Raw genomic sequence first — 27044 nt, forward strand, 5'->3', positions numbered from 1 at the left:
CTCTCCCATACAGTCTTTAGTAAGTATTTCTAAGTAGGAAGAGGATATAAAAAACAATCTTCAGGGGCACCTGGGTGGCTCAGTAGGTTAAGTGTCTGCCTTTGGTTTGGGTTGTAATCCCAGAATTCTGGGATTGAGCCTGGTATCTGGCTCCCTGCCAAGTGGAGAATCTATTTTTCCCTCTGTCCCTCTGCCCCTCCCCCCTGCTCATGCTCTTTCTCCTTCCTTCAAATAAAATCTTTTTGTTTTCTCAAATAAAATCTCAAAAACAAACAAAAAACAATCTTCACTGTCTCTTCTTTTGGAATTTTCAGTGTTTTCTTCTTTTGCTTTTTTTAAGATTTTATTTATTTATTCACGAGAGACACAATGAGAGAGAGACAGAGACATAGGCAGAGGGAGGAGAAGCAGGCTCCATGAAGAGAGCCCGATGTGGGATCCAATCCCGGGACTCCAGGATCACACCGGAGCCAAAGGCAGACACTCAACCCCTGAGCCACCCAGGTCCCTCTACTAGCATTTACATGTTCAAATTACATGGGACAGACTGTATTCTATTATGTTATATTATAGTGGTTTTTTTTTTTTTTAAGATTTTATTTATTCATGAGAGACACACAGAGAGAGGCCGAGGGAAAAGCAGGCTTGGTGCCGGGAACCTGATGCAGAACTCGATCCCGGGACTCCAGGATCACACCCTGGGCTGAAGGCAGGCGCTAAACCGCTGAGCCACCCGGGCTGCCCTATGCCTATTATAGTGTTCTTTAATTGTTTTGTATTCATTATTTTTATCTTCCCATATAAATTAGGTGTTCTGAGACTCAGTTTTCATCATGGGGGTGAGGGGCAGTTTCCCACCTACTAACAACAAGCAGTTCTCAGAACACCAACTGGGTGTTGGAGAATTCAACTCAATTCTAACACTACATACCCATGTCTGGAATAGCATCAAATTCCACGGGTTGAAGCTCAGTTTTTTTTTTCTTTTTTTTTTTAAATGAATAGTTTTAGAAGAATCTTCTCTCTGTTTTTTTTTTTTTTTTTTTTTTTTAAGATTTATTTTTATTTATTTATGAGAGAGAGAGAGAGAGAGAGGCAGAGACACAGGCAGAGGGAGAAACAGGCTCCTTCCGGGAGCCCGACACGGGACTCGATCCCGGGACTCCAGGATCGTGCCCTGGGCCAAAGGCAGGCGCGAAACCGCTGAGCCACCCAGGGATTCCCGAAGCTCAGTTTTATAAGACATTGATCCTCCCCAGTCTGTTTCTTGGGCTGCTTTTTTTTTTTTTTTTTAAGATTTTATTTATTTATTCATGAGAGACACACAGAGAGAGGCACAGACACAGGCAGACGGATAAGCAGTCTCCATACAGGGAGCCCAATGTGGGACTCGATCATGGGTCCCCAGGACCACACCCTAGGCCAAAGGCAGCACTAATTGGCTGAGCCACCCGGGCTGCCCATTACCTGTGCTTCTGATTGGCTATAAATCAGAGTTCCAATGGTCCCTCCTCTTCATGTTCAATTAATTTGCTAGGGTAGGTCACAAAACTCAGAGAAAATGTTACTACTAAAAGGATATAACTCAGGAACAACTAGATGGAAGAGATGCAAAGTCAAGTTATGGGAAAGGGGTGCAGAGCTTTCAAGCCTTCTCCACATGCGCTACGGTCCCCACATCTCCACGTGTTCACCAACCCAGAAGTTCTCCAAACCCTGTCCTTTTGGATTTTTATGGAGGCTTCATTACATAGGCATTAAAATCATTGGTCATTGGTAATTGATCCAACCTCTAGGTCTTCTCTTCCCAGAGGTCAGGGATTGAGACTGAAAGTTCCCAATGCTCAAATCCTAAATTTGGCTCCTTTGGCTAGCAGCCCTCATCCTTAAGTGCTTTCCAAAAGTTAGCTCGTTAACAAGACACCCTTATCATTCTCAACACTTTGGAAATTCCTAGGGTCTGGGGTTGCTGTGAGCAAGGGATTGTGGATAAAAACCAAATGTAGATGAGAAATATGTATTTTGGTCATCTGAATGACCAAATATGTATTCTTTTTTTAAGTAATTTTATTTTTTAAAGATTTTATTTATTTGAGAGAGAGGGAGAGAGAGAGAACTAGCAGGGGGAGGGCCAGTGGGAGAGAGAAGGAGACTCTCCACTGAGCAGAGAGCCCAATGCAGGGCTACATCCCTGAGATAACCCAGATGCTTAACTGGGCCACCCAGGTGCCCCCCAAATATGTATTTCTTACAAATTACAGTATTGAGCTTTCTAGAATCATAGAGCTAGAGAAGCATTTTGGAGATTATCTTTTATTTTTTTTTATTTTTATTTTTTTTATAAATTTTTATTTATTTATGATAGTCACACAGAGAGAGGGAGAGCGAGGCAGAGACACAGGCAGAGGGAGAAGCAGGCTCCATGCACCGGGAGCCCGACGTGGGATTCGATCCCAGGTCTCCAGGATCGCGCCCTGGGCCAAAGGCAGGCGCTAAACCGCTGCGCCACCCAGGGATCCCGCATTTTGGAGATTATCTATTTCTCCTTTGTTTATAGATAAGCAAGCTGAAGATCAGGCAGGTTGTGAATTGTCTTTTCTCATAGCTGATTACTGGCAAAGCTGGAGCTGGAACCCAAGTTCACTGACATTTAGCTCACATTTCTTTCTTTCTTTCTTTCTTTTTTTTTAAGAATTTATTTAATTATTCATAGAGACATAGAGAGAAAGATAGGCAGAGACACAGGCAGAGGGAGAAGCAGGCTCCTCACAGGGAGCCCGACACGGGACTTGATCCCCGTTCTCCAGGATCACACCTCGGGCTGCAGGCGGCGCTAGACCGCTGTGCCACCAGGGCTACCCAAGCTCACATTTCTTAAAATGCCATTCTTTATAACTTAACAGGTTCTCACTTTAGAATATAAGAAACAATGCTGCCATTTGAAAATAATTGTAGGGCAGCCTGTGGGCTTAGCGGTTTAGTGCAGCCTTCGACTCAGTGCGGGATCCTGGAGACCCGCTAACCGCTGGGCCACCGGGGCTGCCCTAAATAAAATCTTAAAAATAAAAAAAGAACCATTAGTCTCAAATTTATTTATTTATTTATTTATTTATTTATTTATTTATTTATTTATTTATTTATCAAATCAAATCAAATTTAATAAGAAACTCAGGGCAGCCCCAGTGGCCCAGTGGTTTAGCACCGCCTTCTGCCTGAGGTGTGATCCTGGAGACCCAGGATCGAGTCCCACGTCGGGCTCCTTGCACAGTCCCACGTCCTGCTTCTCCCTCTGCCTGTGTCTGTCTGTCTGTCTGTCTGTCTCTCTCTGTCATGGATAAATAAATAAAAATCTTAAAAAAAATAATAAGGAACTCACTGTGTGGGATGCCTGGGTGGCTCAGTCTCTGCCTTGGGCTCAGGGCGGGATCCCAGAGTCTGGGAACGAGTCTTGCATCAGACTTCCTGCATGGAGACTGCTTCTCCCTCTGCCTGTGTCTCTGCCTCTCTCTCTGTGTCTCTCATAATAAATGAATAAAATATTTAAAAAAGAAATAAACTCACTGTTAATTATGTTCTATTGTATTCTAGTGATTAATCCTGAATACCTTAACCTAGCTATATAACTATTCTAATTTGAATTCAATTCTCTATATCCGTCTGAGCAACAGGTAGGCTGTCACCAAACAAGGCCATATCGTTCCCAGTTTAAGTGCATGGCGTTTTTTAGGGGAAAAAAAAATCCCTCTCCCTTTCCTATTTTACCTTATGGTGCAGTGGTTCTGGAACTTGAGCTCATCAAGCAGACAGTAAGATGGGAAAACCTTGTCTGACTATTTTGTTACGGCATTGTAAGTTCTTTGAAAAATAAATGCTGCTAAATTTTTTTTTTAAGATTTATTTATTTTAGAGAGCACGTTCATGTGGGTTGAGGGGGGCAGGAGGAGAGGGAGAGAATCTTAAACTGACTCCACAGTGAACATGGAGCACAACAACACACAGATCTCAGTGTCCTGAACATGAGACCATGACGTGAATCCAAATCAAGAGTCTGACACTTAACCAACTGAGCTACCAGGTACCCTTTAAATGCCACTTTAGGGGTACCTGGGTGGCTCAGATGCCTTGGGCAGGTTGTGATCCCGGGGTCCTGGGATTGAGACCCCCATCAGACTCCCTTTAGGGAGCCTACATCTCCCTCTACCTATGTCTCTGCCTCTCTCTGTCTTTCATGAATAAATAAATAAAATCTTTAAATGCCACTTTATACCTCTAATTCTTTGTAACGTGCTTAAGTGTGAGATAATATATGAGACAGAAGTCCGTTTTCTCTTTTCAAAGGATAACGTGAGCAGTACATTGAATATGGCATCAGCATAGCAGACATATATATATATTTAAGATTTTATTTATTTATTCATGAGAGACACAGAGAGAGTGAGGCAGAGACACAGCAGAGGGAGAAGCAGGCTCCATGCAGGGAGCCCGTTGTGGGACTCGATCCGGGGACTCCAGGATCACACCCTGAGCCAAAGACAGAGGCCCAACCGCTGAGCCACCCAGGTGTCCCTAACATAGCAGCCATAAATCACAACTATTACTCTTTATAACTGTTTATATTCTATTTTCTGTAGCATCTGAGTAAAATTATTCTGTTTCCAGGTTTAATTTACGTAATTGGGGGCATCAGCAATGAAGGAATAGAGCTTCGTTCTTTTGAAGTGTATGATCCACTTTCTAAGCGTTGGTCTCCACTTCCTCCAATGGGAACCAGGAGAGCATACCTTGGTGTAGCTGCACTCAATGACTGTATATATTCTGTTGGAGGGTGGAATGAGACACAAGATGCTCTTCATACTGTAGAAAAATATTCCTTCGAAGAGGTAGGTTGAATGATTTCAAATGCTTAATATCCTATTATTCTTATAATGTCTATAAGATCTGTGGTGATATGCATTCTTTTATTCATGATATTGATCATTTGTAGTTTTTTTTCTCCTTTTTTCTTTTCAAAGAACCAACTTTGATGTCATTTTTTCCAATTGATTGCCCATCTTCTGTTTCATTGATTTCTGTTTCTTTTTTTTACTTCTATTTGTTTAATCTGCACTTTTTTTCTAAATTCTTTAAGTAGAAGCTTGAATGATTGATTTTAGACCTTTTTTATAATGTAAATGTTTAAAACTATAAATTATTTTCAAGCACTGCTTTAAAGTGTATCCCTCACGTTTTGATATATTTGATTGATTGATTGTTGTATTTTAATTAACATTTATCTTGAGGGATCCCTGGTTGGCTCAGTGGTTTAGTGCCTGCCTTCGGCTCAGGGCATGATCCTGGAGACCCAGGATCGAGTCCCACGTCAGGCTCCCTGCATGGAGCCTGCTTCTCCCTCTGCCTGTGTCTCTGCCTCTCTCTCTCTCTCTCTCTCTCTCATGAATAAATAAATAAAATCTTAAAAAAAAAAGTTAAAAAAAAAAACATTTATCTTGAAATAGCTTCTAACTTCCCTGGTAATTTCCTTTTTAACCAGTAGGTTATTAGGGATCCCTGGGTGGCGCAGCAGTTTGGCGCCTGCCTCGAATCCCATGTCGGGCTCCCGGTGCATGGAGCCTGCTTCTCCCTCTGCCTATGTCTCTGCCTCTCTCTCTCACTGTGTGCCTATCATAAAAAAATTAAAAAATTAAAAAAAGGAAAATTAACCAGTAAGTTATTAGAAATATGTTACTTAATTTCCAAATATTTGGGGATTTTTCTAGTTCATTGTGTTACTCATTTCTGATTTAATTCCATTGTGACCAGAGAGCATACTTTGTATGATTTTTGCCTTGATAAATGTGTCATGTCTCCCTGAAAGGAATTTGTATTGTTTTTTTTTTGTTTTTTTTTTTTAAGATTGTATTTATTTATTCATGAGAGACACACAGAAAGAGAGAGAGGCACAGACACAGGCAGAGGCAGAGGGAGAAGCAGGGTCCATTACATTCAGGGAGCCTGATGTGGGACTCGATCCCAGGACTCCAGGATCACACCCTGGGCCAAAGGCAGGCACTAAACCGCTGAGCCACCAGGGTTCCTGAAAGCTCAGTTTCAAAAGATTGCCTCTCATTTACACTCCAGTTTCAAGTAGTGGGGCCTTAGGTTAACCACTGAGTTGTTTACACTTGTCTGACTTGGCTACAGATTGGGGGTTCCCATAATCCTTTCCTTAGGTTTAATAATTTGCTCTAATGGCTTACAGCACTCAGGGAAACACTGTATGTACTATTACTGATCTATTATAAAGGATACAAATGGATAGCCAGATAAAGAGGTATGTAGGGCAAGGTCCAGAAGAGGCTTGAGTGTAGGAGTCTCTGTAGAATTTGGGGTGTGACACCCTCCAGTCTCTGTAGAATTTGGGGTGTGACATCCCTATATGGATGTGTTATTCACCAACCTGGAAGCTTTCTGAACACTGTAGTGTAGAGGTCTTTATAGAGGCTTCATCATATAGGCATAATTGATTATTAATTCAGCCCCTAGTCCCTCTCCCTTCCCCACATAATAGGGGGTTAGGGCTAAACATTCCAAGCATCTAATTCTGGCTTGGTCTTTCTTGTAATCAGGCTTCATTCTGAAGCTATTTAAGAAGTCTACCAAGAGTTGCCTCATTAGGAGAAAAGACACTTCTATCACCCAGGGAATTCCCAGAGATTTAGGAGTTCTGTGTCAGAAACTGGGGCCAGAGGCCAAATATATGTTTCTTTTTATGTCATATCGTCCTATGACTTGTTCTTTGCTTGTTCTCATGGAGTTTCACTTTATGCATTGCACAGATTAGTGGTATTCAGCTAAAATCACAAGGGGACCTCTGACAGTCTTGTTTGCAAATCTTAGCTGCTTCAACCTCTTTAACCTCTGATCTCTGTGTCCTAAATCAGATTACTGTCATGCTGTGCTTGGGAATCCCCTTCCTGTACTATTGTTCAGAAAGCCCCACCAGACAGAAAGCCTGGAAGACCATGAACACGTGGAGATGTGGGGACCGTAGCGCATGTGGAGAAGGCTTGAAAGCTCTGTACCCCTTTCCCATAACTTGACTTTGCATCTCTTCCATCTAGTTGTTCCTGAGTTATATCCTTTTAGTAGTAACATTTTCTCTGAGTTTTGTGACCTACCCTAGCAAATTAATTGAACATGAAGAGGAGGGACCATTGGAACTCTGATTTATAGCCAATCAGAAGCACAGGTAATGGGCAGCCCGGGTGGCTCAGCCAATTAGTGCTGCCTTTGGCCTAGGGTGTGGTCCTGGGGACCCATGATCGAGTCCCACATTGGGCTCCCTGTATGGAGACTGCTTATCCGTCTGCCTGTGTCTGTGCCTCTCTCTGTGTGTCTCTCATGAATAAATAAATAAAATCTTAAAAAAAAAAAAAAAAAAAAGCAGCCCAAGAAACAGACTGGGGAGGATCAATGTCTTGTAAAACTGAGTTTCAACCCGTGGAATTTGATGCTATTCCAGATATGGGTACGTAGTGTTAGAATTGAGTTGACTTCTCCAACACCCAGTTGGTGTTCTGAGAACTGCTTGTTGTTAGTAGGTGGGAAACTGCCCCTCACCCCCATGATGAAAACTGAGTCTCAGAACACCTAATTTATATGGGAAGATAAAAATAATGAATACAAAACAATTAAAGAACACTATAATAGGTATAGGGCAGCCCGGGTGGCTCAGCAGTTTAGCGCCTGCCTTCAGCCCAGGGTGTGATCCTGGAGTCCCGGGATCGAGTTCTACATCAGGTTCCCAGCACCGAGCCTGCTTTTCCCTCAGCCTCTCTCTCTCTCTCTCTGTCTCTGTCTCTCATGAATAAATAAAATCTTAAAAAAAACCAAAACACTATAACATAATAGAATACAGTCTGTCCCATGTAATTTGAACATTTAAATGCTAGTAGAGGGACCTGGGTGGCTCAGGGGTTGAGTGTCTGCCTTTGGCTCTGGTGTGATCCTGGATCACACCCCAGGCAGCAGGTGGCACTAAACCGCTGCGCCACAGGGGCTGCCCCCCCCAAATTTTTAAAAAATATTTATTTATTTGAGGGGGCATGTGGGTGACTCAGTTGGTTGGGCAGCTGCCTTTGACTCAGGTCATGCATGATCTCAGGGTCCTGCGGTGGAGCACCAAGTCAGGTCTCTGCTCAGTGGAGAGCCTGTTTCTCCCTCTCTTTCTGCCCTTCCCCCTGCTTTGCTCTCACTTAGGCTCTCTCTCTCTCTCAAATAAATGACATATTTTTTTAAAATTTATTTTTAAGTAGTCTCTACACCCAACATGGGACTTGAACTTACAACCCCAAGATTAAGAGTCATGTGTTCTTCTGACTGAGCCAGCCAAGCTTCCCATCAGCTTCAGTTTTTACCAAGAAGCTAGCTTGGTTTTAATAGGGATTACATTGAATCAGAGATCATTATGGGAGTATTGCTATCCTAACAATATTAGGACTTTTCATCTTCAACATTGAATGTCTTTCTATTTATTTAGTCTTCTTCAATTCATTTCAACAGTATTTTATAATTTTAAGTTACTTGCACTCTATTGGTTAATTTATTCCTAAATATTTTATTCCTTATGATATTTATAAATTGTTTTCTTAATTTCATGTTCAGATTTTTCATTGCTAGTGCATAGAAATTCGATTGATTTTTGTCTATCTTAATCCTGAAACCTTACAGTACTCATACTCTGATAATTGTGTGTGTATGTGTGTGTGTGTGTATTCCTCAGGATTTTCTATATATAAAATCATATCTTCTATAAATAGAGATCATTTGGGACATCTGGGTGGCTCAGCGGTTAAGTGTCTGCCTTCAGCTCAGGTCGTGATCCTGGAGTCCTGGGATCAAGTCCCACATGGGGCTTCCTGTTTGGAGCCTGCTTCTCCTCCCTCTGCCTATGTCTCTGCCTCTCTCTCTCTCTCTTCCTGCACCCCCCACCCCCCGTGTCTCTCATGAATGAATAAATAATAAATAAATAAGATCTTTTAAAAAAAAGAGATCATTTTACTTTTTCTGTTCCAGTCTCAAAGCCTTTTATTTCGTTTTCTTTCCTTTTTTTTTTTTTTTTTTTTTTTTTTAAGATTTCATTTATTCATTCATGAGAGAGACTGAGAGAGAGGCAGAGGGAGAGAAGCAGGCTCCATGCAGGGAGCTCGATGGGGGACTCGATCCCAGATCTCCAGGATGACACCCTGGGCTGAAGGCAGATGCCCAACCCCGGAGCCACCCAGGCATCCCTCATTTTCTTTCCCAATTGCCCTGGTTAAAACCTCCATTACAGTGTTGAATAGAAGGGACAAGAGTGGCATTGTCTTATTGTAAAGCATGATTTTGATTCTTATTTCTTACAAATTTCAAACTTGGGTGGTAGTTCAAATTCCTTTTACCGGGCATCCCAGGTGGCTCAGCGGTTTGGTGCTGCCTTCAGCCTTGGGCTTGATCATGGAGATCCGGGATTGAGTTCCACGTTGGGCTCCCTGCATGGGGCCTGCTTCTCCCTCTGCCTGTGTCTATGTCTCTCTCTCTCTCTGTGTGTGTCTCTCATGAATAAATAAATAAAATCTTTGAAAAAAAAAGATACAGCTTATCTTTATTTATTTATTTATTTATTTAATTTTTATTTATTTATGATAGTCACAGAGAGAGAGAGAGAGGCAGAGACATAGGCAGAGGGAGAAGCAGGCTCCATGCACCGGGAGCCCGATGTGGGATTCGATCCCGGGTCTCCAGGATCGTGCCCTGGGCCAAAGGCAGGCGCCAAACCGCTGCGCCACCCAGGGATCCCGATACAGCTTATCTTTAAAAAAAATACAAATTCCTTTTACCTTCTATGTGATCTTATTTGGGAATTTAGAAAATGAACTCTCTGAGGGCACTTTCTATTGCTAATTTTTCTATACTGCTGGAAACAAACATTTTTATTTCAAAGTATGTGCTAATCACTAATGAGTTACCTTGGTTTTTCCATACATAAATCTAAAATGGTATTGTTATTTACAGTCTACTGAAGTCTTATAGATCCAAATCTTAATGATAATGTAAAACATGTATCTGGTCAGGAGAAAGTTACTCAAGAGAAAAGGCAAACTATAGTTCTAATACACTGATAAAAATGAAAGGTAAACATTGTGGGATGAGCTCCTTTATTTTTGTCAAGAGCCATTTCTGTAGGGGAGCAAAGGTTAGATCTCCCTAATGATAAACATAACTCCAATATCCTAATCGACTTTATTTATTTGAGAGAAAGAGAGCAGGACCTGAGCCAAAGGCAGACGCCTAATGGACTGAGCCACCCAGGTTCCCCACTTTTTCTGAATATCCCTTTTAAAATATGAGTATTTTGGGGGGTGCTGGGTGGCTCAGTTGGTTAAGTGTCTGACTCTTGCTTTTGGCTCAGGACATGATTTTAGGGTTGTGAGGTCAAGCCATGTGTTGGGCACTGCACTGGGTATGGAGCCTGCTTAGGATTCTTTCTCTCTCCTCCCTATTCCTCCCCACCACCACCACCCCGACTCACGTACTCTCTCTCCAGATAAATACATAAAATGCAAGTATTCATTTCAACTGTGAATGATGTGCCACCTCAGTGATGTATTCTGTAATTTTAGATGATTTAATAGTCTTCAATTTTTAATAAAGATCCTTCAATTTCAAAGGATTGTCTCTAGTTTTAGTATCTCTGATTTTCATTTAAATTCAGATCAGCAAACATTCATTGACTGTCTGTAATGTGCTAGTGCTATGCTGGGTCCTGGGATGTGAAGCTCATTAAGTTCCTGTCCTCAAAAAGTTCACTTTCAGGGGTGCCTGGGTGGCTCAGTTGGTTTAGCATCTGCCTTCAGTCAGGTCATGATTCTGAGGTCCTAGGATTGAGCCCCACATTAGGGCTTTGAAATAAATAAAATATATATTTTTTAAAGTTAGCTTTTTAGCATTGATGAATAATCAGTGTTCACCCTTTATGTTTCTGTAAACTCTATTCATCATATGCTTTATTTCCAGACTCTTATTTTACCTGGCAACTTGCTCTCTTCTCTCTTGATTATTTCTCAGGACTTTTATTAGCTTTCCTGTTTTCTGGGTATAGATATTTTCTCTAGAGAAGGACATTATGAGTAATTTTGGTTATAGCAGCTTATTGAAATTTCTTCAGGGAATAGTGTGTACCAGGAGTTAGTAAACCTTTTGTTAGACAGTTAGGGATGTTGGGTGGCTCAGTCAGTTAAGCAACTGACTCTTGGTTTCAGCTCAGGTCATGATCTCAGGGTCATGAGATTGAGCCTCACATCAGGCTTCAGGCTCAGCTCCAACTCTGCTTAAGATTCTTTCCCCCTCCCTCTCTCCCCCTCTCTGTTCCTCCTCCTATGTATGCATGCTCTCTCATAAATAAATAAATAAATAAATAAATAAATAAATAAATAAGATAAAATCTTTAAAAAGAGAGAGAGAGACAGATAGTGGATATTTTAGGCCTGCAGGCTACATAAAATTTCTTCTTTTGGCATATTCTTGGTTTTTTATTTTTTACTTTTCAATTAATTAATTTTTATTTTTATTAAGTTTTTTAAAATTTTAGTAAGTTTTTAATTTTTTTTTTTTTTAGTAAGTTTTTAATTTTAATATTTTAATTACAGTATTAACATACAGTGCTGTTAGTTTCAGGTGTACAATATAGTGATTCACCAATTCTATTCATTACATGGTACTCTTCATGTTAAGTGCATTCTTGAATCCCCATCAACTATTTCACCCATCCTCCATCCCACCTCCTTTCTGGTAACCATCAGTTTGTTCTCTATAGTTAAGAGTCTGTTTCTTGGTTTGTCTCTAGTTTTTTTTAATTCATTTTCTTGTTTGTTTTATTTCTTTTCCTTTTTTTTTTTAAGATTTTATTTATTTATTCATGAGAGACACAGATAGAGGGAGAAAGGCAGAGATACAGGCAGAGGGAGAAGCAGGCTCCATGCAGGGAGCCCGATGTGGGACTTGATCCTGGAACCCCAGGATCATGCTCTCGGCCAAAGGCAGGCACTAAATCGCTGAGCCACCCAGGGATCCTTTGTTTGTTTTATTTTTTAAATTCCACATGTGAGTGAAATCATATGGTATTTGTCTTTCTCTGACTTATTTCACTTAGAATTATATTCTCTAACTTCATTGATGTTGTTGCAAATGGCAAGATTTCATTCTTTTTTATGAATTCTTTTTTATATTTCGGTGTGTATGTTGATTCATCAATGGACACCAGAGCTGCTTCCATAATTTGGCTATTGTAAATAATGCTGCAGTAACCATAGAGTGCATGTATCCCTTTGAATTAGTGTTTTTGTATTTCTGAGATAGATGCCCAGTGGTGCCATTCCTGGATTGTAGGGTAGTTCTATTTTTTAACTTTTTGAGGAAACTTCATATTGTTTTTCTCAATGGCTGTAGCAGTTTGTATTCCCAACAACAGTGTATAAGGGGTCCCTTTTTTCCACATCCTCACCAACTCTTGTTTCTTGTGTTTTACTTTTATTTTTTAAAGTAATGTCTGCCCCCATGTGGGGCTTGAACTCATAACCCCAGGATCAAGCATTGCATGCCTGACCAACTGAGCTAGCCAGTTGCCCCATCTTGTGTTTTTAATTTTAGCCATTCTGACAGGTGTGAGGTGATAGCTCATTGTAGTTTTGATTTGCATTTCCCTGATGATGACTGATGTTCAACATTTTTTCGAGCGTCTGTTGGCCATCTATATGTTTTCTTTGAAGAAATGTCTGTTCATGTTTTCTACCCTTTTTTTTTTTTAAGATTTTATTTATTCATGAGAGACAGAGAGAGAGAGAGAGAGAGAGAGAGAGAGGTAGAGACACAGGCAGAGGGAGAAGCAGGCTCCCTGCAGGGAACTCGATGTGGGCTGCAGGGAGCTCAATCCTGGGTCTCCAGGATCACGACCTGGGCTGAAGGCAGGTGCTAAACCTCTAAGCCACCCAAACTTCCCTCTGCCCATTTTTTAATTGGATGATGATGATGATGATGATGATGATTTTGGTATTGAGTTGTAACAGTCAGTACTTTTTATATTTTGGATAGCAACCCTTTTATCAGATATGTCATTTGCAAATATCTTCTCCCATTCAGTAGGTTGTCTTAGTTTCGTTGTTTGCTATGCAGAAAAAAGCTTTTTGTTTTTATATAATCCCAATAGTTTATTTTTGCTTTTTTTTTTTTTTAAGATTTTATTCATTTATTCATGAGAGAGAGAGGCAGAGACACATGCAGAGGGAGAAGCAGGCTCCATGCAGGAAGCCCGATGTGGGACTCCATCCTGGGACCCCAGAATCACACCCTGAGCTGAAGGCTGGCACTCAACCACTGAATTACCCAGGCATCCTGCTTTTATTTTGTCTTGACTCAGGAGACCTATCTAGAAAAGTGTTGCTATGGCTGTCAGAGAAATGGCTGCCTGTGCTCTCTTCTAGGATTTTATGGTTTCAGGCCTCACATTTACATCTGTGATCCATTTTTAGCTTATTTTTGTATATGGTATAAGAAAGTGGTCCAGTTTCATTCTTTGCATGTAGCTATCCAGTTTCTTCAACACTGTTGAAATAGTCTTCTTTTATAAAATAACCTTTTAACCCAGAAGATCATTCTTAAAAGTAGGCTATAGTTTCCAACCCATGATCTATACTACCTTTCTGAAAATGTTTTAAAAATTATTAACTCCACTAGGTGGTCTTTGCAAAAAAGGATTCCATGGTCAATAACTCAGCAAGTGTGATAGCAACATTCTCTTGGAGATTTATAAGGGTCATTAGCATATTTTAAAAAAATTTTTTAAAGATTTTATTTATTTATTCATGAGAGACATAGAGAGGCAGAGACACAGGCAGAGAGGAGAAGCAGGCTTCACGCAGGGAGCCTGCTGACGTGGGACTCAATCCTGGGTCTCCAGGACCAGGCCCTGGGGCCAAAGGCGGCGCTAAACCGCTGAGCCACCCCGGCTGCCCCTAAAAAAAATTTTTTAAAGATTTTATTTATTTATTAATGAGAGACACGGGGGGTGGGGTGGGCAAAGGCACAGACAGAGGGAGAAGCAGGCTCCCCGAAAGGAGCCCGATGCAGGACCCTATCCTGGATCCAGGGATCCCACCCTGAGCCTGAGCTGAAGAAGGCAGACACTCAATCACTGAGCCACCCACGCATCCCGAGTCATTAGCATATTAAAGCTTTTTTTTTTTTTTTTTTTTTTTTTTTTTTTTATATTAAAGCTTTTTAAAAGCCATTCTGTATATTAGCTTTTATCTCCTTGGAGCTTTATTGGATTTGTGTTGTGTGTGTGCATTACCTACTTGTATTCCATAGAACTAATTTCACAGAATGTCTTCCTATATAGGATTTCTAGATTGTCTCTTGATCATGATTTATAGTTAATCACAGACATGTTTTTCAGTTGTTTTCCTCTAAATTTGCTACTTTGTCTATACCTGCTCAAAAGTTCTTTTTTTTTTTCAAAAGTTCATTTGAAAAAAAATTTTTGTTTTAAGATTTTATTTATTTATTGATGAGAGACTCAGAGAGTGAGGCAGAGACACAGGCAGAAGGAGAAGCAGGCTCCATGCAGGAAGCCGGATACAGGACTTGATCCCAGGACTCCAGGGATCACACCCTGAGCCAAAGGCAGATGCCCAACCACCGAGCCACCCAGGCGTCCAGAAAATGTGTTGTATAAGGCACCTGGGTGGCTCAGTGGTTGAGGGTCTGCCTTTTGCTCAGGTTGTGATCACAGGGTACTGAGATTGAGTCCCACGCCAGACTCCCTGAAGGGAGCCTCCTTCTCTCTCTGCCTATGTCCCGACTTTCTCAATGTGTCTCTCATGAATAAATAAATTCTTAAAAAAAGAAAATGTTTTATATATGTGTGTGTGTGTGTGTGTGTGTGTGTATATATATATATATATATATATATATATATATATTTATGACTAGACCCTGAGTTTGAAATTTAAGTATATAAAAGAATATGTGATTTCTCAGCAGTTTTCTTTACTATCATTTTATGATTCTGCTTTTTTTCTCTTAACCAGGAAAAGTGGGTTGAAGTTGCCTCAATGAAAGTGCCTAGAGCAGGCATGTGTGTTGTGGCAGTCAATGGGCTTCTGTATGTTTCTGGAGGTCGATCTTCCAGCCATGATTTCTTGGCTCCAGGTACCTTGGATTCAGTTGAAGTTTATAACCCTCATTCAGATACATGGACAGAAATCGGTAACATGATCACCAGTCGTTGTGAAGGAGGTGTTGCTGTACTATGAAATATAAAGCATAAGGGAGCACAAGATACATTTTGAAAATAGAGGATCTGACCCTTTGCAAGTCACACATGTATTTGGTGATAGGACCCTCTGATTCTACTGAATTTTCCATGTATTTGGTAGATAAATGACTAAAGAATGATTTTTCTAAGAATTTGAGTAAGGAGAAATATGGAACATATCCTAAATATTAAAGAACTCACACAAATTTGCCAAGCTTACCAATAGAAATGCTGTTTATGCTCTAGAATTCTCCCCTTAGAGTCCTATTTGTAAAAATGATTTGCTAGAAGCTTCTTGGCAAATAGCCCCATTCATGCTTCTCCAGTGCAAACCATGCTGTAACATGACCCTTAAGTACTGTAGGAATATCAGTGAGCAGTTTAAAGATGTCTGTAGATTCATGGTTCAATCTACAGACAGTTTTCCATGGCCACAGTTGAACTTAACGGAGAAAAGCCAACGAAACAGTTCCCTTTTTATTTGATGCTAGGAGTTTTCACTAGTCCCAAACTTTTTATTGGCACCAGATATACTGGGAGGAACATGTGGGAAATATCTACCTATCTGTATAGATGTTTATATAGATAAATAAATTTTTGCCTGTTAATACAGGATTAAAAAAGCTTTTGCTCACTTATTTTTTTTGTCTTAATGCTGAAAGTGCAAGTGAGAAATAACTAGGAGGTTCTTAGTGACAGTCCTTTAGTACAATTGGATGATATAATGGGTGACAGAGCCCAGTGAGATGTATGTACTTATTAAATTTCTTTCCTATTTTCTAAATGGTTATCAAAAATATCTGCTTGGCTTTGGGAAGAGGGGATTTTATTAGACTATCAAGCTTTGTGAAACTTCCTTGTACTTGGGCAATCCTAAGTATGAACTTAGTAGAAAGCCACTGCCTGGTTTGGAGACCGTGGAATTATAGGTACTTATGAAGCTATTTATAGACATTGATAAAAGTGTTAAGTTGAAAGGCCTGTGGTCCAGAACTACTTCTCAAAACTTTTCGTTTTTCCCTTGAGAAACATTCTAAAGAATGGTTATCTGTCCAGTTCTGAGAGGAACATTTTTTGTGTACCTGACCATCACTTTTAGTTATTTCTACTAGTCGTTTAGAGCCATTCATATTAAAGGTCTTGCATACATTTAGGTTTATCTAGTGATTCCAGGATTTGATTTGTATATCCCTGATTTCCCCTTTTCCTTTTCTTTTTCCCCTTTTCCTTTTTTTTTTTTTTTTTTTTTTTTTAAGATTTTGTTTTTAAGTAATCTCTGCACCGAGGTTGGGGCTTGAACCCACAACCCTAAGATCAAGAGTTATATGCTCCTCTGACCAAACCAGCCAGGCACCCCTGATTTCCTTTTCTTTCCTAAAGTCCTTAAGTGTATTATTATAATTATATAGGCATCAGCATCTTATTTAGATAGAAAATCTTTGATGGTAAGCATTAAAGATTCAGGTAGCACTCACATCCAAAATATTTGGATTGACCCACAAGGATACTTTCTTTCATAACTTAACCATATGCATGTATTAAGAAAAGCTTATGTAGTACAGACAGAAAGCTCTGTGTCCCTTTCTTTGGGGTATCCTAAAGTCTGAAGGGTCATAGATGCCTGGTTGAGATCTATAAGATGTCAAGGAGTGACAGATAATTTGTAGATTATTTAAACTCTAATTAATGTGCCTTTAATATTTCTAGTTACAGAGAATCTGCATTTTGGTTCAAGAGATTTACAGAATATTCCTATAATTTAATTCCCATTATTGCCTGGTACCAACCTAAAATGGCACTGTGAAGGGAGGCATTTTGTACTGCTGTGGCAGAAACATGTCAAGACAATCTGTGTTTGGGCTTAATATGTCCTAACAATCCTTGTAAATATATTATTGTAAAAATGCTTATTATTTTCTAGGTAATGATATGGTTTTAAAAATAATCTACTAATAAAGTATGTTAATTTTTGCTTTTCCTTGTGTTTATTTTATTTCTTTTTAAAGATTTTATTTATTTACTCATGAGAGACACAGAGAGAGAGGCAGAGACATAGGCAGAGGGAGAAGCAGGCTCCCTGCAAGGAGCCGGATGTGGGACTCAATCCTGGATCCCGGAATCATGCCCTGGGCCAAAGGCAGATGCTCAACCGCTGAGCCACCCAGACATCCCTTTCCTTGTGTTTATTAACTTAGTATATTACCAGTCTTCCTAGATTACCCAACTGTATTAGGATTGCTCATTTTTTATTATTTTATTTTACATTTAGGGACTTGCACATTTACTTCTTACATTTAAATTTGTTTTCTGGGCAGCCCTGGTGGCTCAGTGGTTTAGCGCTGCCTTCAGCCCAGGGTGTGGTCCTGGAGACCAGGGATCAAGTCCCATGTCAGGCTCCCTGCATGAAGCCTGCTTTTCCCTATACCGGTGTCTCTGCCTCTCTCTCTCTCTGTGTCTCATGAATAAATAATTTTTTAAAAATCTTAAGAAAAATAAATTTGTCTTCTGAGCAGCTACTAATGTGATCTTCCTCCAAAATATTTGACAATCTAATAAACTTCTAAATATCCTGTTGAATGTACTTAAAGTCAGGTGTACTTTAAAATCAGTTTTTTTAAAGAATCATACACTGTAATTCACTTGTAAAGTGCATTTACCTACCTTTGTGTTTTTTTTTTTTTTAAGATTATTTATTTATTTATTCATAGTGACATAGCTAGAGAGAGAGAGGCAAAGACACAGGCAGAGGGAGAAGCAGGCTCCATGCAAGGAGCCTGACGTGGGACTCGATCCCGGGTCTCCAAGATCACACCCTGGGCTGCAGGCGGTGCTAAACCGCTGCGCCACCAGGGCTGCCCTTACCTACCTTTGTTTAGTGAAATCAGGCAGTTAGCTTAAAAGTGACTTGCCCCTATTCTGAAAGATGATGAATTTGAGATTAGATAAGTTTTTTTGTGTAGTCCTCATGCAATTTAGAAGCAAAGAATTAAGTTTCTTCACGAAAACACTTAGTAGATTTGAGAAAGATCTGAAGAGGATAAGCTTTCCTTCCTTCAATATCCGGCTGTCGTGTACTATTCTTTGTATTAATAAAGAAGAATTGTGTGGTGGTTTCAGCTATGGGCTTTCATTGGTAAGCTTCTCAATGATCAGAACAAGGTCTAGCTCTGTGGTGGTGTACTTGTTTGCTAGGGCTGCTGTAACAAAGTACCACAGAAATTTAAAACAATAGAATTTATTCTCAAAGTTTTGGAACCTGGAAGTCTAAAATCAAGGTGTGGGATCCCTGGGTGGCGCAGCGGTTTGGCGCCTGCCTTTGGCCCAGGGCGCGATCCTGGAGACCCGGGATCAAATCCCACGTCGGGCTCCCGGTGCATGGAGCCTGCTTCTCCCTCTGCCTGTGTCTCTGCCTCTCTCTCTCTCTCTCTGTGACTATCATAAACAAATAAAAAAAAAAAATTAAAATCAAGGTGTTAGTAGCCCATTCCTTCTAAGTGCTAAAAGGAAGGCATCTATTCCAGGCTTCTCTCCTAGGAATCTGGATGGCTAACTTCATGTACATGTGGCATTTTCCTGGTATGCAAGTTTTTCCTTGTTATAAGGATACCAGTAATATTACAGCCTACCCTTAAAATCTCATTTTAGCCTTATAACTTCTGTAAAGACCTGTCTCCAAATAAGGTCACATTCTGAGATATTGGGGACATGGAGGAAATACAGTTCAGCTTATGAAATTCAGACTAATATTTGTAATTTGTCTATTTATTTATTTATTTATTTTTATTTATGATAGTCACACACAGAGAGAGAGAGAGAGGCAGAGACACAGGCAGAGGGAGAAGCAGGCTCCATGCACCAGGAGCCCGACGTGGGATTCGATCCCGGGTCTCCAGGATTGTGCCCTGGGCCAAAGGCAGGTGCTAAACCGCTGTGCCACCCAGGGATCCCCAGACTAATATTTGAGTTATACAAAGATAACATACCACTTGATACTTTACTGATTTATATTCTTATGCTATTTAGAATGTTTTTCCTTTTTTATAAGATGCTCAAGAGACCAAGTTTTCAAGTTAGAATCTAAGGTGTTGCTTTTGCTTGTTTTAAAAAAGCTTCTTTGGGGCAGCCCAGGTGGCTCAGAGGCCGCCTTCAGCCCAGGGCCTGATCCTGGAGACCAGGGATCAAGTCCCACATCAGGTTCCCTGCACGGAGCCTGCTTCTCCCTCTGCCTGTGTCTCTGCCTCTCTCTGTCTCTGTATCTCTTATGAATAAATAAATATTTAAAAATAATAAAAATTTTTTAAAATTAAAAAGCTTCTTTTTGAGTTAATAAGTAAAACTAAAGAGCCCTGTTTGTTAGAACATCAAGGTGGCAAAACAAAAAGCAACAAAAAATTAAAAAGATGGCTCCATCTTGACTTTCCCTAGTTTACATATACTAATTTTTTTTTTTTTTTTTTTTTTTACATATACTAATTTTTAAAAAAGATTTTTATTCATGAGAGACACAGGCAGAGGGAGAAGCAGGCTCCATGCAGGGAGCCTGATGTGAGACTCAATCCCAGGTCTCCAGAATCACACCCTGGGCTGAAGGCAGGCTCTAAACCACTGAGCCTCCCAGGGATCCCCCATATACTAGTAATTTTATTCTTCAAAATTATTTTGACTAGCTGGTGTTCTTTGGAGATGAAGTTGTGTCCATAAAAACTGGAAAATATGTCCAGCTTTTCTTTGAACCTGGCTTCCCCTCATGACACTGCTTCCTCCTGACTTTAGAGCCACAGAATCTTTCAGCTCATGTAACTAGCTTATACCAGATGAAATGAGCTTCAAAACGCAATCCCCAGGGCCAGTTGCAATGAATACTCCACACCGGAACCACCTATTATTTTCACACTGATGGATACAAAGTTTTCCTCTTGTAGGAGAATGTGCCTGTCTTTTTTCAATGATCATAATAAGGCTCAACAAAAGGGATTTTCATTTTTATTATTTTATATTCTTTTAAAAAAGTAAAACATTAAAATATATATTCATAAAGACCAAAAACTGTTAAGTGAAAATGACTTGTTAGGGATTTTCAAACTGTTATCAATCAAGTAAATATTTGACAATAAAGATTTCTAGAAATGAAAATAATCTGTTAAGGATAAATAACCATTGATGGAGAAAAAAAGCTAAACAGGAGGAGGAAAAAGGTGATGCTAAAACAAAACATTCCAAGGCTTATAGCCAACATGCTAACGTCATCTACAGAGTAGTTTTTTATTTATTCTATTTGACCAGGTCTCTTGGGTCCTTTCTCTGGATAAATTTCTTTAACTAGTAAAGTGATTATAAATGAAAACAAGGCCACTAAAGTGACTACTATCTTAAGGGCCTTGAACCAATTGGGATAATGTGGCAAGAGAAAAAGTTCAATGTGTAATGCTATCCCCAAACCTATTATTACTGTGACTATAGCTTCACTGAGTCTTTCAGAAATAAGGAAGGCAAACCATGAGAACACAACAGGAGCTGTACTATTAGCTAAATTGAGAAAGTCTGGTTTGGCTGCACTACCTTCTGGCAGAGCAAAACCCCATCTGATCCCTCCCAAGAAAGATAGGAAACTGGCTCCATAAGCCATCTGAGTGAAAGCTAATAAGGGGATATAGGTCTTTGTCATCACCATGACCACTGGTGGAACAACAAAGGGGATTAGTCCTGCCAGAGTTATGTATAATGCTGGCTTTGGGCTGTCAAGCAGGTAAGTGATGGTGAGTGGTGGCTTGGCTGGAACTACTTCTTGCTTCTTCTTCTTAAAGCTGCATGGGGAAGTATGATAGTACTGTGTCTTCCTCATATACACTGGAAATGATGAGAAAAACCAAGGCCTTGGAAACAAAGGGGAAAATTTCTGCTGGTGACATGTCTTGAGAGAAAGTGTTTCAATTCTGCTGACTCCTAGTCGGACTGGGAAAGGATACTTCAGCATCTACAGAAAAAACAAAACCAGTAGATAAAAAGATTTTTTAATAACCACAATGTCTTAGTTAATCCCAAACTGAAACAATTTAAAAACAAACCATCTACCCTCTATTACTACATCAAACTTTACAGAAAGGTTGGACTACAGGGTGCTGTTAATGCTAGCTAAGGCTAGCAAACAGCTATACAACATGCAAATAGAAACCTAGTGATGTGTTTAGCCTACCACTAATCTTATCCCATAAGAGGAATATCTGAAAGGAGAACAGGTAAAGACTATATCTTTATTACATGGCATTTTTTAAAAAGATTTACTTATTTATTCATGAGAGACACAGGCAGAAGGAGAAGCAGGCTCCTCTCAGGGAGCCTGATGCGGGACTTGATCCTGCATCTGGGGATCATGACATGACCTCAGCCGAAAGCAGGCGCCCAACCGCTCAGCCACCCAGGCATCCCTAGTACTTGGCATTTTAAACTGCCTCTGCTATTTATAACCTGCAAAAGAAGCAGCATTAATTACTGTGGGAATGCTATTTTATATAGAGAAAGCAGTCTACTTTCCAACTTAGCTTTAGAGACACTGCATACTTTCCATAGCTCCATTCGTTTCTACTTGTCTTTGCCTAGAATTCTAACCTATTACTTTGCTCCCCTTTTCCCTTCCCCTTCCCCTCCCTCCCTCCCTTCCTTCCTCTTTTTCTTTCTTTCTTTCTTTCTTTCTTTCTTTCTTTCTTTCTTTCTTTCTTTCTTTCTTTTTCTTTCTTTTTTTTCCCTCCCTCCCTCCCTCCCTCTCTCTTTCTCTTTTCTTTTCTTTTCTTTCTCTCGACAGAGAGCATTGGGTGGGGGCAAAGGGGGAAAGAGAGAATCTCAAGCAGGCTCCATGCCCAGTGTGGAAGTAAGGAGATCAAGACCTGAGTTGAGGGATGCCTGGGTAGCTCAGCAGTTGAGCATCTGCCTTTGGCTCAGGGCGTGATCCCAGGTCCGGGGATCAAGTCCCACATTAGGGCTCCCTTCAAGGAGCCTGCTTTTCCCTCTGTCTGTGTCTCTGCTTCTCTGTGTGTCTCTCATGAATAAATAAAATCTAAAAAAAAAAGACCGAAATCAATAAGCAGATGCTTAATTGACTCTATTTTTAAAGTGCAATCCTAAATCTATTGTTGATATTCCCTATTCTCCTTCCCTGCTTTATGTTCTCCAGAGGACTTGCCACTTGCAATATTAAATATTTTACTTATTTTTTACTCACCCTTTCCCCTATTACATAAACATATAAAGATAAGGATTTTGTCTTTTTTTTCACTGCTATAGCCCCAGTGAATCAATGCCAGCAAATATTTGCTGGATAAACCAACCTTTGAAGATGCTTGAGGAAACTTCTGGATGAAATGAAGCATACTGGGTACTACTGAAAGTCTTGCTCAGGAAGATGCCAGGCAGTTCTGATTAATGCATTTTTACATCTAGGTGGAGGAGCTGAATCAGAAGCATGTTGCAAAATAAAACAAGATGTCACTTTTCATTTTATGCATAATTTTTTTGTAAGTAGGAACTAAAGAATTTTTTCCATATAACACACTTTCCTTTGAAAATAATCATTAATGTTTTGCAGAAATCACTAATACATTAAGTAAACAGATCCTTTTCTTTTCATAACCATTAATTTATCTTTTGCTGTTTGGTGTAACAGGAAAAGTAATGCACAGAGACAGAAGATCTGTGTTTTACATTTATAATTCCCCAGCTGTGTTACCTTATGTAAATTGCTTCCTTGAAGCACTGTTTTCTTACCTTTAAAACTGAAGGTTATAGCTTCTCTTGTTCTCTTTTTTTACCCTATCTGTGGGGCTTAGGCTCAAAATAACGAATAATAGCAATTAATACAATTGTATTGAACCAAGTTCAATTGTATGAACCAAGTACTGTAACTATGTGTTTTAGATACCTCAACTCATTTAAGATTTTATTTTTAAGTAATACACCCAATGTAGGGCTTGAACTCACAACCCCCACACTGAGTCACTGAGCCAGCCAGGCACTCTGCATTAACTCATTTATTTATTTTTGAAGATTTTATTTACTTATTTATGACAGACACAGAGAAAGAGAGAGAGGCAGAGACACAGGCAGACGGAGAAGCAGGCTCCATGCAGGGAGCCTGATGTGGGACTCGATCCCAGGTCTCCAGGATCACGCCCTGGGCGGAAGGTGGCGCCAAACCGCTGGGCCATCAGGGCTGCCCTATTAACTCATTTAAAAATACAACCACCTCATCAACTTGGTGCTGAGAGACACTATAGCCTGTTAGGTTAGAGTGAAGATTTTGGAGTCAAACAATTTGTGTTGGCATCCTGGCTCCACCACTTATTAGGTATGTAATTTTGGAAAAGTTATTTAGCTTTGTCATGTTGCAGTTTACTCATTTTTGAAATGAAGAACTAAAATAACTACATAGGGTCGTTGTAAAATTAAATGAATATATGTAAAGAGCTGCAAACTGTCCCTGACACAAAGTAAGCGCTCAAAAAATATTAGCTATATTCCCACCGTACACAAGAGGAAATGGTTAAGAACTCTAACCTAAGCCTTCAGTAAGTGGTTGAGAATATGGATCCAGATGTGTTTTATACGAATTTCATTCTTAATCAGGAGAATGAGGTGTCTAAAAGACACAGAACCCATATTTGCTACCTAAACGCTTTATTGAACTGATTTCTAGGTCACAGCTTTTAGGGCCAGGTAGAGAAATCCTGTATTCCACCAATGCTTTCATTCTATAACATAAAGGTAAGTTATGCTGGGCCTCTGAGGAGATCTTAGATGGCACTTACACCCACCTCCTGACCTCCAAACACATCTGCAGGGCCTACACACTCACTGTACGCTGATTGTTCACTGTACGTTCACTGTACGTTGATTTTGGTCAAAATCACCTGCATAAGGGCTTTCCAGACCACTCCCCTTAAAAATCTGAAAGCGCTCTTCTCATCGGGGACTCCCTGTGTACTGTGACCATGTGCTTTTCAACTACTGGGTGTTGAATAGAAGAGTGATAGCCTATAGCCTGGGGACGGAAACTGGTGAGATAATTAAGGGCAAAGACCCAAGGGTTAATCCGCTCAATTTAGGTGAAAACGCCCGATGCTGCCACTGCCGGAGGAAACAGTTGCGAACTGCAAGCCTCAGAGCCGACTTTAGAGAAAAAGGCGCGCGGTAAGAACGCAAGGATCTCCGGGACGCTTTGTCCGACAGTGCCCGTGGCTTTGATTTACTGTCAACTCTTGGTCCCAGCCCCACCTCCACTCCCCAATTTGCACCCTGTGCCAGCAGCTCTGCTGTATATAGAAGTATACTTGCCAGTGTCGAACCCGGAGATGGAAAACTGAGCCGCAAGAACAGCCAGAAACTCACGAAAACGTATTTCCGGCGGGTGGGATTTGACAGTGCCCGCCCACTTCCTGAGAACAAGAAAAAGAGTCCGGGTGGGGACCTAACCAGAGCTAACTGGTTCCCATTCCGGGCTTTCCATCTTGGGTCATTTTTTTACATCTGAATTCTGGGGATCTCTGGGTGGTCAGTGGTTTGGCGCCTGCCTTCGGCCCAGGGCGTGATCCTGGGGTCCCGGGATCGAGTCCCGCGTCGGGGTCCCTTCATGGAGCCTGCTTTTCCCTCTGCCTGTGTCTCTGCCTCTCTGTGTCTCTCATGAATAAATAAAATCTTAAAAAAAAAAAAAAATTCTGGAAGCCGGCTTTTGAACTCTGTAGGGTACCTCGATGGCCCTTGCCTCTCTCTTCCAGGTTTCCCAGCCAGCAGAACCTGGCCCTCAGAGTTCGGGAAGGTAGAGCACAACTACTGAAACAATGTCAACAATGATGGTGTTGTAGTTAGGTTGGAGATTTGGAGTCTAGGGCAGGTGTGACTTGGCCAAATTGCTTGCCATCACTGAAACCCATAACAGGGTTTCAAGGATCGATGGGGGCACATCTTACTCCGAATTAGGCTCCTGAACTACTCAGAAAAACAAAAACTGTTTTTACTTCCATTCTCTTTGCTTGGACCTGGAAACTCCATTAAGTAAAATAAAGAGCACAAAGAGTAGGGTTTTCGCTTCCGTGGTAGGTGTAGTGATCACAATCTTGGGCTTAGGGTTGATCTGAAAAGTCGACTATTCCTTCCGTCACCCTCTGCTTTTACTTATTTGTCGGCTCTGTGACCTCGGACGGAGTGGTCTTCTATTTGCTAAGTCAATCAGAGAAGAGAGCACCAGGCAATCTGAGCGTCCTTCTGAAAACAGCCGAAAGGGCCCAGGCTGGCCACGGCCAGTTCCTCCCACTCCTCCGGATCCTAGGTCACCAGCTTCCTGGCTGCCTGCCTGCCTGCCGTCACTCGGCTCAGCGTTCCGTGCGGGATGGGCCCACCGCGAATTGTTCGGAGTAAGCGCTAGGCTTTCACTTTTATTTCCTTCTCCGTCTGCCAGGGCAGCGCCGCCCCTTCTCGTAGTGCGACACCCAATGAGACTTTGGGTCAGAGAAACAGCTTCTCCGCTCCGGCAGAGGAGCAGGCTCCAGACACAAACCCGCCCTGCGCCGGGCCCGGGACGCGACGCCAGCCGTCGGGCGGAACTACCACTCCCAGCGGGTAGCGCGTGCGCCCCGGGCGCGCAGGCCCCCCGAGCACCGCCGCGCACCCCGCTGGGGGCTGGAGTCTTCCACGACGCGCGCACGTGAAGGAAGGAAGGAGCGGAAGGTGGGAAGGGTCGGCACACACACGATCCTACGAAACCGGTTTGCTAGTACTTGTACGGGTAGTTTGGGGACGCGAGCATGCCCAGAAGTGGGGTACGCGAGGCTGAAGGGGCGGGGAAAGCGGTACACACATACACACCCACCCACTCATTCACTCGCATCCAGGCCCTCGTGCTGGGCCGGGGAATGAGGAGGGGTTCCAAACTCGGCGGGTCACCCCCGCGGGGGCGGCGCGAGGGAAGGCCCAGCACTCAGGTCCGCAGAGGGGTGGGGGCCGCCGCGCACTGCCCCGAGCCGCGGCGGGTGGGGGGTGGGGACCGCGCGGGGAATAACTGCCGTTCACGCGGCGGAACGTTGGCGGCGTGAGGCGCCGGCAGGGTCACCCGAGCGGCGCTCCTGCGCTTGCGCTCCTGTGGGCGGTGCGAGCGGGTGGGCGTGTGTGAGGCGGGGCCGGAGGGGGGAGGGCCGGGCCGGTCGTCGCTCCTCCCCGCCTCTGCCCCTCAGCGCCGTGTGGGCCGGGCAGCCATTTTGGGAAGAGCTTTGTTATGGTTGTGGGCTCTCCACCTCTGCGGGATCAGGAAGCTGGGGACGCGCCCTCAGACGCCGCGTCTGGCCCCTAGCTGCAGCCCCGCTGCTGCCGGGTGAGTGGGGGTTCCAGACGACGGAGCGGTCGGGGATCCTGAGTCGTTCCGCCGCGGGGCTCCGCCCGGTGCCCAACGGGCCGGCTGCTGGAACTAGTTGAAGGAGGCTCTCACACAGGTGGTTGGTGCAGGTCGGCCCGGGGCGGGGAGAGCGGCCGAGGGCCCGCGGTGCTGCGGTTCGCTCCGGCCGCCCCCCGCGCACGGAGCTCTGCAGCCGAGGTCGCGGCGGCTTTGCCCGTGAGCTCCTACTTCAACTTTGGTCTCCGGGTCGGAACGCTCACCTGCGGCTCTCTGGCTCCTCTCCAGGCGTTCCGGCTTGTTGGTGTTTTTGAGGGGCTTGCTTTTACGGGTTCCTTTTTC

The 27044-nt window shown here is 42.1% G+C and overlaps 3 protein-coding genes across 12 annotated transcripts in view; 2 read left to right on the forward strand and 1 right to left on the reverse strand.

The window, feature by feature from the left end:
• The window catches only part of IPP (intracisternal A particle-promoted polypeptide), a 47305-nt gene extending 24485 nt beyond the window's left edge, over positions 1 to 22820 (forward strand). For 4 of the 6 annotated variants that reach the window (XM_077845160.1, XM_077845163.1, XM_077845158.1 and 1 more), the window contains 2 exons: positions 4660 to 4880; positions 15105 to 17302. In XM_077845160.1, the coding sequence (XP_077701286.1) occupies positions 4660 to 4880; positions 15105 to 15329 (446 nt within the window). In that variant the 3' untranslated portion in view covers positions 15330 to 17302. Of the gene's footprint in view, positions 1 to 4659; positions 4881 to 15104; positions 17303 to 22609 lie in introns of those variants that run through there. The other 2 variants (XM_077845161.1, XM_077845162.1) reach the window with 2 other exon arrangements.
• TMEM69 (transmembrane protein 69) lies at positions 20302 to 25914 on the reverse strand. 3 transcript variants are annotated; one of them, XM_077845170.1, is made up of 4 exons: positions 24846 to 25913; positions 24656 to 24756; positions 22654 to 22774; positions 20302 to 21305 (listed from the first exon to the last, which is right to left on the reverse strand). In XM_077845170.1, exons 3-4 carry the CDS (start codon positions 22693 to 22695, stop codon positions 20598 to 20600), a joined length of 750 nt encoding a protein of 249 aa, XP_077701296.1. In that variant the 5' UTR covers positions 22696 to 22774; positions 24656 to 24756; positions 24846 to 25913; the 3' UTR covers positions 20302 to 20597. The 3 variants fall into 3 exon arrangements, with proteins under 3 accessions (XP_077701296.1, XP_077701297.1, XP_077701294.1); XM_077845171.1 differs by having other exon boundaries at positions 22654 to 22753; positions 24656 to 25914; XM_077845168.1 differs by having other exon boundaries at positions 24656 to 25913.
• GPBP1L1 (GC-rich promoter binding protein 1 like 1) overlaps positions 25880 to 27044 on the forward strand; it is a 61007-nt gene continuing 59842 nt past the window's right edge. Inside the window, exon 1 of one of the 3 annotated variants that reach the window (XM_077845166.1) lies at positions 25880 to 26044. The gene's annotated coding sequence lies outside the window, so the exon portion shown is untranslated. The other 2 variants (XM_077845167.1, XM_077845165.1) reach the window with 2 other exon arrangements.

Source organism: Canis aureus, chromosome 13, assembly GCF_053574225.1.
Source record: "Canis aureus isolate CA01 chromosome 13, VMU_Caureus_v.1.0, whole genome shotgun sequence".
NCBI classification, from domain to species: domain Eukaryota; kingdom Metazoa; phylum Chordata; class Mammalia; order Carnivora; family Canidae; genus Canis; species Canis aureus.

What these genes read in the sequence shown, in the direction of transcription:
- TMEM69 (XM_077845171.1), bottom strand. Translation starts at nt 22,695, where the DNA reads ATGCTTCATTTCATCCAGAAGTTTCCTCAAGCATCTTCAAAG. An exon ending in TTCCTCAAGCATCTTCAAAG is followed by an intron (nt 21,306 to 22,653) that starts GTTGGTTTATCC and finishes TTTTTTCTGTAG; the next exon opens with ATGCTGAAGTATCCTTTCCC.